The sequence below is a fragment of the Trachymyrmex cornetzi genome, unplaced genomic scaffold (assembly GCF_001594075.2).
Source record: "Trachymyrmex cornetzi isolate Tcor2-1 unplaced genomic scaffold, Tcor1.1 scaffold248, whole genome shotgun sequence".
Classification (NCBI taxonomy): domain Eukaryota; kingdom Metazoa; phylum Arthropoda; class Insecta; order Hymenoptera; family Formicidae; genus Trachymyrmex; species Trachymyrmex cornetzi.
This window is the reverse complement of record NW_017297144.1, coordinates 2,128,026-2,141,574: the sequence shown is the minus strand read 5'-3', so window position 1 is coordinate 2,141,574 and position 13,549 is coordinate 2,128,026. Positions and strand designations below refer to the sequence as shown.

Sequence of the window (13,549 nt, the reverse complement as noted above, 5' to 3'; positions counted from 1 at the left end):
CGACGCTCTGCAACCAATCAGAAAACAGGATTCCTATGATACAAATGTATTGTCTTACAAAATGTTCATCCATGAGAAACTATTCCCTTTCAATTAGGAGACACGAATCAGGGCCACTTTTTCTATTCGCGCACCATCAAGTTCGGTCTCTTTTTTTTCATAGTTCCACTGGTTCCACGTGAATTTACAAACTTTCTATGCGAAACAAGGGTCAACCATCGACATCTAGAATGGACCGCTGATGGCAATGGTGGGGGTAGAAAGACGATTAGAGTGAGAGGCAGGAATAATAAGATCGTTCTTTCTCTGTTTACTGTTGTTTCTAACTAGCCTGATTGGTTATTGGATTAACAACAACCAATTAGGCTTCAGTAAACAGAGAAAGAACGATCTTATTATTCCTGCCTCTCACTCTAATCGTCTTTCTACCCCCACCATTGCCATCAGCGGTCCATTCTAGATGTCAATGGGTCAACCCAAACCTGTGTCTAATTTTTTTTGGTAGTGAAGCCCCGTAAGAAGGGGGGCGCGAAACCTACTGCATGTATCCGCGCTTATATTTTACAATGTGCGTGTCATGGATTAAATATACGTATTTATACTACTTACAAAATGCATATCTTCTGGCCATAAATTATATTCTATTATATATTTATGAAACTTGTTAATAAGTTTTTAATGAATAAGGAACAATGATTAAAACCTAAAGGTCACTCAAAATCATGATCTTGGCAATGTATGTTAAGGTCAAGATCATTGGAGGTTGCCCTCCCCCCTTTTTGTAATTTTAGCACATATACATATATGTTAGGTATACGTAAATATATACGATGACTCATATACAGAATATTATATTGTATTATTCGAATATTATAATACTACCCAGACAGTACAGAATATATTTATGATAAATATTTATTAATATTCAATTTTTTAAATGTTGTATAAATATTACATACATATTTTATATAAAGCTTTATTTGAAATATTATTAAAATATAGACTAAATATTTCATGTAATATTTATGGCAAATATAAATAAATATTTCTGATAAGTATTTTTTACTTGAATTATAATATTTCATTAAGTATTTTCATAGCATTTACTATAACATTTATTTTTTTTATTTTATTTTATTTTATTTTAATCCTTGCCTTTCGGCTTAGGATGGCTTCCGATTTACATTGTGTTCTTACTACTATAACATTTATATTTCATAATATTTCATAATATTTATAATAAATGTTTATAATCTGTGCAATCCAAGACCACAAAAATATTTACAAAATATTTAAAATAAATCTTATAAATATTTATAAATATTTTGTAAATATTTTTGATAAATATTGTGTGCTGTCTGGGTAATATGCTTATAAAAAAATATAACAAAATTGTAAAATCCAGAATTTTCAGTTCTTTTTTTAAGTCTTCGTGTCGACAGCACTAATGTTCTCGTATTATCAGATATTTCGTTACTCGTCGTCATGAAGATAAGCGTACAGGTTCATCTTGTTATTCGCTAGCTATCTGTTCTTCGGAAATTTCAACCAATATTCCTTAATCATTTCTGCGCCTTTCTCGGCTATCATAATTACTGGCGCGTTTGTATTTCCACTTACGAGGTTTGGCATGATTGAGGCATCAATCACGCGCAACCCAGTTACTCCATAGACTCTAAGCTGCGGATCGACGACAGCCTCGGGATCCCAGTAAGGACCCATTTTACATGTGCCAACTGGATGGTAGACGGTATAACTGTAGTACCTGATCATGCATTCCCAGTAAGAATCAGTATACATGGGTATATGTTCGCATCCTGGAAACTGTCGTGAGTTGAGCTCGCTTCCAAATCGCTTGAAAGCGTTGGTCTTGCTCAGGGCCACACTGATCTTCACTCCCTCTACTAATGTGGCGATGTCTCCCGCTTCCTTGAAGTAATTCGGATAAATGAGAGGATAATCGAACGGGTTTTTACTCCGTAACTTGATTACACCGCGACTTTTTGGTCGTAGCAACATAGGAATCACGCTCCATGTGTCCTTGTTGTTGATCGGTCCGAAAACAGCGTCATAGAACTTCTTCGTTAGTCCATGCACTTTCCTCAGTTGCCTGCCGCCATCCGAATTCGTCGAGCCGGAAGCGAAATGCAGCTCGATGTCGGGAAAGTCCAGCGAAGCGTTTGCATATTTGGTGTTGACAAAGGCGACGCCCTCAACACCTCCAAGCACCGTCAGAGGTCCACTGCCCAGTACAGCGTATTGCATCAACGTCTGGATGTGCTGAAGTCGTTTTTCCACCATAGAAACCTCTTGATTGACCATGAATGTGAGTCCACCCAAGCCAATATGATCCTGCAAATTGCTGCCTACCTAAAGACACGGAAATAAATCGTATGGATTAAATAAAATAAAGATTGCTTGAAAATTCGACTGATTTATAAAGTTATCTAATATATGTACATATATAACATATATAAGTTATAGTTATCTTATATATGTACATATATAAGTTATCTAATATATATACATATATAAGATATATATAATTTTAAACGATAAAAATGTGGAAATCCCGAAAGAGAGAGAAAGACATTGAAAAATTTTGCATGAAAAAATTAAAGCGCTAACCTTGCTATCTTGAATCACGGGAATACCGAGCTCTCGCAAATGTTCCTTCGGCCCAATTCCCGACAGCAGAAGTAGGTGCGGCGAATTTATGGCCCCGCCTGATATAATCACTTCTTTCTTTGCGCGCACACGAAAAACCTTGTCGTTCTTGATGAATTCTACTCCGTAGGTATTCTTTGTTTTGGGGTGCACCAGCACTTTAGTCGCGTGCGCGTGCATTGCTATGTGCAGATTCTTCCTAAGTCTGGCTGGCCTAAGAAAAGCTTTTGCACTGGAGCAACGACTGCCACGTCTAATAGTACCCTGAGCGATCATAAAGCCGGTTTGAAATTCGCCATTGATATCGCGATTTTCATATCCCATTTCTTGACCAGCTTCGACGAAGGCCGCCGCTAAGGGTGTGTGCCACGGTGCCTCCTGCACCGTCAAGTATCCGCCCTTCGTGTGATACGGTGTGTGAACCAAGTAAGGATTCTGGTTATCCTCGGATTTCTTGAAGTAATCCAGGACATCACGCGAACCCCAGCCAGGATTACCTTGCTGTTCCCAAATGTCGTAATCTTGTTTGTTGCCTCTTAAATAGAGCATATAATTAAGCACGCTGCTTCCGCCCAGAACCTTACCTCGAGGCCAATTGCAACGGCCGTTCTCCATTGCTACAAATATTTAATAACGTAAAAAAGAAATATGACAGAGAGAAACCGAGACACTGTTTGAATATTTTAAGCATAAAGAAAGGGTGATGGAGGAATAACGGAAAAATCATAATACCTAGGCATGAATCACCCTGTGGCTCAGTCTTATATTGCCAATCCAGCTGGCTCAGTTGAAGATATCCGGCGAAAAGAGGTACGTCCGAGATCTCAGGTTCGTCACCGCCTGCTTCTAGCAACAATACGTTCCAATCTTCAATTTCGGACAGACGGCTGGCAATTACAGCTCCTGATGCAAAAAGAAAAGGAAGGAAATGATAGAAAAAAGTGTATTTGTCTTTGTATTATGCTCTTATAAAATATTGCGCTTGTGTTTGAAAATAACGAGAGTTTCGAACACGTACACGTACCTGCACTACCACCGCCTATCACTATAAAGTGATACGAAGGTAATAGCATCTCTGACGGTATGTCGATTGGTCGTGCTTCGTTATCCAGAACTTCATAATGAAAATAGGCAACTGTCGCAGCAAGAATCGGAAAGAAGAATGAAAGTCCACTAGTTGATGCTGAAGTCAAACCTCCTGCCAGAAAGCTTTCGATGCCCATTTTATTTTTTCACGGTGCTTCTTAGTGAAGAGCTAAAAGTTATGGACTAAAGCTAGGAATTATATGCACATAAAAATAAGAATATATGTATATATAATATGCATAAAATTTGCTATTATTAGGAAATAATGTAAAAATATGCAATATAAAAAGTTAAAAAAGCACAGAAAGCAATATTTTTAAAAATATAATGAGATAAACAAATAATTTAACTTGAAGCAAAAAATACAACATTGTATTAACACAAACTTATTTATTTTTTTTTTTTAATACAAAACTAAATCTAGAAGATTTAATTTCTTACAGAACACTGTCAATACTTACAATGATATATTTGTATAAGATGCAAAATATGCAATATATTTATTAAATGAAAACCGGAAGAAGTAATTTTGAAAATATAATAAAATAAACAAATTAATTAACTTTGAGCAAAAAATATATAAAACAGTATTAACATAAATGACATAATTTGAAAACAAAATTAGGTTTTAAATATTTAATTTTTCAAAGAATTTTTTTTGTTAATACTATAACTATATGAGCAAATATGCAATTTTACAAGAAATATACTCAAAAAGATACATATATCCAAAATATGCAAAATAAAAGTAGACTTTAATACTTTACTTTTACATGCCCAGCTTTAGTTATGATTAGACATCGGATTATATGCATATGCAAATATAATGGGCTGTTCGCAGCATTTTGCATATAATAATAATAATAATTTTTTTTATTGAAAGTGCATATTTTTGTATAAAACGCCAAAACTTTTACAAATATGGTAATTTGAAATAGGCACGTAAAACGCGCACTTTGAAAACGATGGTCGGTATTCATAGTCGGTTCTTATTTCAAGACCATCTTAAGTAAGATAAAATTAAATAAAATAAGCGTCACAAATTTCAAATTGAAAATTTAGAAAAGTGTATTGTAGTGTATTGTCATAAGAATTATAAATTATAATATAATGTAATTAATTAGTTATAAACGCTTATGTTTCGTCGATTTTTAAATTCTTATGTTTCGTTGATTTTTCCAATATTTTGCTGTAATTTGTTTAATTCAAAGAGATAATTTGATTTGGGTTAGTTCAATTTGACATTAAAGTAATAAAATATATATCTTAAATTAAGTCTCTTCTTTTTTGATAGTGCATATTTTATGCATATTTTGGTCTTTTTTAATACATATTTGCATGCATATTTTAATACATAAATTACGCATATAATCCGATATTATAGTTATGACGCACGCGAAAATTTGCAAATGTATTAATATTTCATTATGCAGTATTTATTTTCTTATTATACCACTGAACAAATTAAAAGATACGGTAAAGTAAGCGTATACTGTAAGCGTGAGATCGACACGATTACAGCACTTTATAAATTCTTTTTTTTTTTTCGAAAATAAGAAAGAAAATGAGCTTTATATACTTATATTTCTGATTTAAAAAAAAAATGAAGATATTCTTGAGGCTTCCACGGGTGTTTTCTATATAAAGATTATGCGTTCCGCAGGTTTTCTCCGTGTCCAGATCCATTCTTGGAATGCCAACGTTTCTTGAACCTTGCAGTCTACTTCATCAAGGTGAGGGGCAACCTGATACTGACAATGAGTAGTATCAGGCTGCTCCTCGCTCTAATGAAGTGGACTGCAAAATTCACGAAACGTTGGGATTTCAAGAATGGATCTGGACACGAAAAAAATCCGCGAAACGCATAATCTTCATATAAAAATAAAGATATAAAAAAATATATTTAGTATATCTTTTCTTATGAATAATACGTCAAAATATACTAAATAAAAAACAGGTATACATACACACAATGAATAATAAAATTTCTCTAATTTCTTAATAGCAATTTCAAAGATTATTTTCAAAATAGAATGAAAGATAGTAAATATTTGTTATTATTTTGTAAAATATAATAAATATATTAAATAATAACGTAACGATAAAATGATGTAACTCGGACTATAAAAATAAACTTACTAATTCGTAAACGTGACTCTTTAATTTGTACTCTCTAAAGAAGATGCTTCCTAAAAAATATTTCCGATTGTCACGTAGTAGCATTACAACTTTCTCAAAGAATTTTTTTCGTATAATGCGAATGATATAAATAATAGTGCTATTTATTTTCTTTTTTTTCGATTAAGACAATTGAGAACTTTTCTAGAAAACATCTAACCGAATCAAACCAACGTGATATATTGTTAAAATAAATTGGCAACATTACATTAAAAATTGAAGAGGAAGTCACGTCTGAGCAATCTGACAGCGCAAAATGAATATCAATTACTCGTGAAACTTTCAAATCTGTAAGTCATTTCAAGTGAATTTGTACGTATCTGCGTATTATTCATAATTATTTCGTGAATGTTCTTTAACTCGCTACTGTTAAAAAATTTTATTTGTTTAACAGATTGTCATGTAAGAAATCACAACAAGATATGTTTTACACAAAATGTGATGATAATGCATTCCTTCATTGATTTTTGATCATATTATGACGGCGATATTAACTAAACAAATTAATGTAGCGTTTTATGCGGAAAGTTTGTAAATAAAATGTACATTTATTTTAAAAGTTTGACCTTTTTCTGGAAATTGCTACAACGACACACGTGACTCTTATAATAAACTTTTTGTTTTAAACCTATTTTTCTTTTGCCAACGTACTAGAAGTTTGATGAAATTAGAGAGACAGAGAGAGAGAGAGAGAGAGAGAGAGAGAGAGAGAGAGATGAGAAAATTCAGAAACCGAATTATAAGTAAAGATGAGAAAATCACAGAAATATGAAGCATTGTTTTGTATTAACACAAAACAAATGAATTAACACAAGCTAAACTCTTCGAAAAGGAAAGCTGGTTCAATTGCCTACTTCCTGAAAAACAGTAGAGAATGTATACGTTCTAGAAGTTTCCAATATTTATCTTGAAATATTTACAAGTTTCAAAAGTTTTAATTCCAGTAAATGAGAATAAATTGAAATGAACAGAAATGAATTTATTTCGACATTTCCGAATTCGCGCTTCTGATTTTTCATATTCATTTGAATTCATGAACACATCTGAATTCAACATGACGAATAGCTCTTTCGTATTTCTATTCATTTGAGTTCCAAAATACTTATGTTGTAAATAAGTTAGCCATAAATGTCCCAGTTTTTCCTTTCTAATCCTTGTAAAAAATATGGAATCGTAATAAAATGGAAATATTGCAAGTTATTATAATTTACTATTTTAAATCCGCATTTTGAACTTCTCATTGTTATAAACTTTAGAATTTTATCAGAGTACGAGCTACTTTTCTTTTTCTAAAGAAGCTTAAGTTATATATAGATGATTTTAACGTACACACACACACACACACACACACACATATATATATATATATATATATATATATATATGTGATAATAGAAGTTCGACACACACACATATATATATCATATTAAATATCCCCATTTTTCAATCATCGAACTTCTATTATCATAAAAAAGAGAGAGAGAAACAGAAATAGAGAGATTTGCCTTATAAATTGTCCGCCTACCTTCTTTCGAATCTTATTTAGATTTTACCGAAGTCAATCCGCTTGCGTGCGTTTCCGATATGTTTATACATTTAACAACACGAAAGCAAATATGTATTGTTTTAGTACACTTTAAACACATTCGGTAATAATTTTTGACGAGCTGTAAAAAATATATAAAAATAATTCTTCCGTCGTATTGAAATATCGAAGTGAAATAAATGCGAGCAGGTACGGGATCGCGGATATGGGATCTGCTGATCAATTGATAAATAAAGAGACGGAACATCCGAACGTTACTCGACGAAAAGCAGAGTGATACTGATCGTGACCTTGTTACAGCCCCAACTGCATGTAGCCATGCACTTCATTGAGAATATGTATCGGCTATGGTTTCAGCTTACGACAGTCCCGTAAACTCGTGAGGTGCATAACGGTCATCGATTCTCTCTCTCTCCCTCCCCCCATTCTCTCTCTCTCTGTCTTTCAATATTCCTCCTTGTTCGTCTCATGCCGATACGTTGGTAATCTTCCTCATTTCGATCCTGTTGTCATTTCTCCGTCGTCGTTCTCTGCTAGCCTTTGAGAATTGTGGCATCAGTCGGAAAACGTACATGGATGACGCGTCAACTAACAAAATGCGAAAGTATGATAAACGTGGATAAAAAATTCAAGAAAATTGATAACTTTTGTCTACGATTTTTTCTTTAGAAAATTAAAGAAACGCTACTTAAGTGATTTTTTGGAGAGTGCGATACATGTAAAGTTTTTAATTTTTTTCACTTTTCAACTGTAAATATAAACGGCAGTTTTCCAAAATTTTAGCAATTTGAAGCAACAATTAGTTTTATGATAATTAATTTGAAGTATCCTACTTTTATTACGGAAATATTAAAATATCATTATATCGAAATTTATAGCGAATTATTGAATTGAAATTTAAATGGTATACAATGATAGAGAATGATTTTTATATTCGCGATGATATGTATAATGTAATATGACGACGAGAAAAAGCGTGATGAGTATTTCAAAATTGATGACGTAATGGTGTCTCAATCGTCTCAATGGATCAGAGCAATTCTATGATATCGATTTATGATAAAAAATTAAAGAAAACCGGGGCTAGCAAATTACAGGTAAATCTGTACTAATAAGAGCTGTCAATTCTGACAGCTCTTATTAGCACAGATATGCACCACATCCATTAATGTACACTTAGATATCGCGCGACGAGCGATATTTAATGAGAGCTTTGCTTTCCATCGTCGTGTAAGAAAAAGCAGAGCTTTCATTGGATATCGCTTGTCGCTCATCGCGTCCAATGTGCAGCAGGCATTAGTCTGATAGGGGCATAAGTCCGGATCTACAATAGGTGATTTAAGCCTTAAGCTGTAAGGAATTGACCAATTACAGTCGAGTGCGAGGAGAATAATTGACTGTGATTCGTCCATATTTTATGGTTTAAGGCTTAAAAATCTATTATCTTTGGTCTTTCTGGCGTGAGAAAGATTTTCATATCTCTCTCTCTCTCTCTCATATTTAAAATAAAACTTTTATATTTTAAATTTATGTGAAAATTTCTAAAGAAATATCTAAATTTCTGCAGATCACTTCGGATTTTATAAGTTTTCTTCAATATTATGCTCAGATTTCATAAAAAATTATGTGGAAAATCTTAATAAAAATTTTCATTAGATTTGGTTTCTAATTTGTGTTCTTCTATAGATACGACTACGTTGCAGACAGTAAAAGAGAATAATAAAATGTCAGATATTACTATATTACAAATCAGATTGATTAAATGTATGTTAAATATTAATATAAAACAAGGTAATACTGAATTATATACATTTGATAAAATTTCAATGAGGTACATATGTACTAGTGTTGTGGATTTTTTATATGATATATGTATATACAGTAACATATAATACAATATAAAAAACTCTAACATTTTTCATAAGAATAAAAGTGTACTTAGCACAACCATAGTACACTAAAAAAATTATTTTATTTTATTTATTTTTTTGCTACTATCTTTATAGTATATATGAGTACAAAAACAAAAAATTGCAAAACATTTTCGAATTTGAGAAATGTCACATATTTTTGCATATTATAAATCTCGAACTATGAAAATAATTCTAAAATAGAACTGACTTTAAGGTTGCATTGAACAATATTTTTTCCCATATAACTTTATAAGAGTATATAATATATCCCATAATTTAGAAGTATCACAATTTGCAGAAACATAGTGTAAGCATGATTGAAAATTTATCAACAACCTAATCAGATATAAACGAACTTAATGTAAGAAAATGTAGTTATGTGAGTGGCCTCTTATAAGCCTTTAATTGATTACGATTGTACATGGAATGAATATGTTCAAACATGTATTTAAAAAAGTATAAAAGATTATCATACTGTCCATTGTATTTCTGCATTAGTTCTTCGCTATTAATTCCAGAGCATTGATGTATGTAATCCGTATAACATGTATTCTTTATAATATCATTTACATCTAGATATCTTTTTATAGTCTCTTCATAGTCCTCATCCATTCCAATAGCACATGTGTGTAATTCCACTAGAAATTGATGAATTGATTCAATTGTTGCTAAATACCATCTGGGACTGTCCTTTTGATGTCGCCAGAATTGAGAAATCCTTGATTTTAATACCACACAACGTAGCTCTGTGTCAATTATATAAAAACAGTAAGTTCTTTAACAGTGACACAAAAAATGTGCATGTAATAATTATAAAAACCAAATTTTTTTCTTATTTACCTCTCAATCTTTGGTCTTTATATATTGATTTGGTCTGGTGCCATGTACTATCTATGAAAATAGCCCTTTTTATGGGCCATACAGTCTCTGTTCTTTCCCCCAAAGCATCATCTTTTCCTTCTTTTCTTATAAAAAGATCCTTAACACTTATATTCTTTGCACTATCTTTGCCAGGAAAAACTAAAACAGTCTGAAAGTAGCATCCATCGAGTTAAGAACCAATTAAGAATTAAGACTTGAAAGTAGATTATCGTTACTTTTCTTACTTCCTCTTTATTTGATATTTCTGGAAAATCTGGATATGTATAGATTTTTATATCCATCGGTGCAATTATTGCAGCATGGATAGCTGTGCTCTTACCAGGTATTTCGCGAGGGTGCTTAATGATGTCGATTTTAATTGGCAACTGAAAAAAGTAATGCAGAGTAATTATAAAACTGAAACAATGGTACAGAATACATTTTAATCCTTCTCTCAAGCAAAACAAGTCATGATAATGTCAAAATGATATTAAAATGAATCGTTACTGATTGAGAAGCGATTTTTATTAATCATTTTAGAGTCTTTTTTATTTCATTCTGATATCATGATGATTTATATTCTGCTTGGGCTGTCAATGCATAATTTTTTACTTTTTTGTTACTGTGTTTCACAGAGCTCTTGTTAAAAATGTAAAATCGAAAATGAGATAAAGTCTGTGCAAAATTGTTGTTGAAAAAGGTATTTTCAAGACATTATAACAAAAAATATAAAAATGTTAACTGTTTAAAATTCGAAAATATCTACCCATATCATGACAGAAGGATTAAATTAACGTTAAATTATATAAAAATTCAGTTTTATCCATGTGACAATCGTTATATACCTTCACTCGTGGATAATATTTGCATGAAAGAACAGGATGGTAACAGGTGTAACAGAAAAATTTCCGTGATTTTTGGCATAAATCACACTTTCTTCTAGATTCGACCAATTTCAGTTCCCTCGTATCATTAATTTTTAAGTAACAAAAAGGATTTCCATCGATTGTCCTTTGTTTTTCCTCCAACTCCGACAAGTTGTCAGTAGAATGTTTAACTGTGCTTTCCGCCATACTTATATATTTTTAACAATGATTGAAATATTTAAAATATCAGTGTTTATTTATAATAACAGAACATAATTCCCGGTCATAGGTAAATAAACCTGATAACGTCACGGAACAAATATGTACATCAGCATGGCGAATCCTTATTATTAAACAACTTTCATGAGTAGTAGCCTTTAGAGTAGTAAAATGTGGAATATATAGGCCGCGGTCCGATACACGCTCACAACGCTTAAAAATCATTTCATCCTTGTTGTTTGTCAAATGTTAAACGAAGACAAACAATGATCATGAGCGTTGTCAGCATGATTCGGACCACGGCCATATACGTATGTTACGTCCACTCAACATTAAAATTCGTTGGAAATCTAGCCATACATTTTTCTTTCCTCTGATTGGAGGTGCGTTCCGTATCGCGCATGATGGAGCACTTTCATCTGATTGGTCTATATTTTAAGATCTAATGGAATATGCCAATCAAATGAAAGAGCTCACTAAGCGGTTGTTACGTCCACTCAACATTAAAATTCGTTGGAAATCTAACCATACATTTTTCTTTCCTCTGATTAGTACTCCGAGTTCCCGTTGCGCAAGAGCATACAGAGTGGGGGTGTGGGACGCTTAATCCTTTGGGACCTTGGTCTCCCACGCTCTCTCTGTTTCCGGACTCGAGTATGTAAAGATCTAAGCGTTGACGGCTCCCGCTGAGCCATTCATTTTTCTAAGTTTCGTAATCCGACTCATCCCTTAACATCTCTTTTAAATTTTCCTCTCAGGGTCCTATTAACGCCCTGTATATTTCGTGTAAGCATCGATCCTGCACTAATCCTTATATTTTCTTTGTGTTTAGCGTATTGTATTAGCGTAACCAAATTATACTAATCATATTGTGCCTAATATAATTCTTAACCACGTGTTACCCAGCTCGCATCTCTCTAAATTTAATATCTTAATATATCTCTAAATTTAATATTTCAACCGAATATTTTCGCGATTTGTAATAATTTTATAGAAATAATCGTGCTTCTCTCTCTAATCTATTGTGCAGCCCATCGTTGGATTAATAAACATATGTAACACGTGTTACTGAAATCCAGAAGAGTTATTTCGCGTCTCCTTCCTTTTTGCTACCCCCGATATCCTCTGTCCCTTATTCCAATTACCGGGAGTGAATCAGACGCAAGGAAACCGCAAAGCTGCCGAGAGAAGGACCGGATTCCATCCACTGCCGAAGACCCTAGTGATTGCTGCATTGCATTATCATTCGCGTCTCCCTACGCAGGTAAGAGATTTGTGTGATTCCACGTGGCTATCTCAGCGCGGCGCCATATTCGATGCCATGGCGTCACTCCATTGCGTTACCACGTGGCGCATCATCAGCTCGCGTATAATTCGCGCTGCAAGTATCCGTGCCGCAAGAACGCCGCCTGCAACCGCCGCGTCAACTAATCGTTTAGGACGTTTAGGTATCACCGATTGGCTCGGCTCGTGATATAGTGCGATTTGTTATGTGCCCTCGCATTGTAAAGCGGGGAGCACAGACTCTTGCATAACGCATAACACGTAATGCATAAGAATATGTACCAATCGAAGTTCTCCGTTTCTTTCCCTTCCATGTAATAGAGAACTCTGGTTGGTTCAATTTCTTATGCCTCATGTGTTATGCGTTATGCAAGAGTCTGTGCTCTCCGCTTCAAGGTACATCCACACAAACTCGCATAGCCGCATAAACGTATGCATAAAGAAAATTATCCAATCACATTTTATGTACGACTTTAAAAGAGAACTGCAATTGGATAATTTTCTTTATGTATATGTTTATGCGGCTATGCAAGTTGTGTGGATATACCCTAACGATAGAGTCGCGTAAGTCCGGATCTACAATAGGGTTTTAAGCCTTAAGCCATAAGAAATGGGCGAATCCCAGTCGCTTATTCTTCTCGAATTCAATTGTAATTGGTCAATTTCTTACGGCTTAAGGCACCTATTGTAGATCCGGGGTAACAGGGGGGTGGATAGCGACGCGTATCGTGCTTGACTCAATGACTCATTTTGCGCGAGGTCACGCGTTTATTTGAACAGTATTAATAAAGAAATCCTCTGTGAAGGTTGTCTTATGCTGGATTCACCCTGCATCCGATTTTCGTCGTACAACGCTCTGCAACCAATCAGAAAACAGGATTCCGATGGATTTTGCTTCGTATCATCGGAATCCTGTTGTCTGATTGGTT

The 13,549-nt window shown here is 33.6% G+C and overlaps 2 protein-coding genes across 2 annotated transcripts; both read right to left on the bottom strand.

Moving 5' to 3' along the window:
- Positions 1-1,394: 1,394 nt before the first annotated feature.
- LOC108761455 (glucose dehydrogenase [FAD, quinone]) lies at positions 1,395-7,621 on the bottom strand. Its single transcript, XM_018508024.1, has 5 exons — positions 7,457-7,621; positions 3,692-3,922; positions 3,400-3,570; positions 2,629-3,284; positions 1,395-2,370 (listed from the first exon to the last, which is right to left on the bottom strand). The coding sequence occupies exons 2-5, from the start codon at positions 3,888-3,890 to the stop codon at positions 1,525-1,527; spliced, it is 1,872 nt and encodes a 623-aa protein (XP_018363526.1). The 5' UTR covers positions 3,891-3,922; positions 7,457-7,621; the 3' UTR covers positions 1,395-1,524.
- A 2,144-nt stretch (positions 7,622-9,765) lies between these two features.
- LOC108761383 (DTW domain-containing protein 1) lies at positions 9,766-11,413 on the bottom strand. Its single transcript, XM_018507877.1, has 4 exons — positions 11,097-11,413; positions 10,497-10,637; positions 10,231-10,420; positions 9,766-10,136 (listed from the first exon to the last, which is right to left on the bottom strand). The coding sequence occupies exons 1-4, from the start codon at positions 11,322-11,324 to the stop codon at positions 9,766-9,768; spliced, it is 930 nt and encodes a 309-aa protein (XP_018363379.1). The 5' UTR covers positions 11,325-11,413.
- Positions 11,414-13,549: the final 2,136 nt, after the last annotated feature.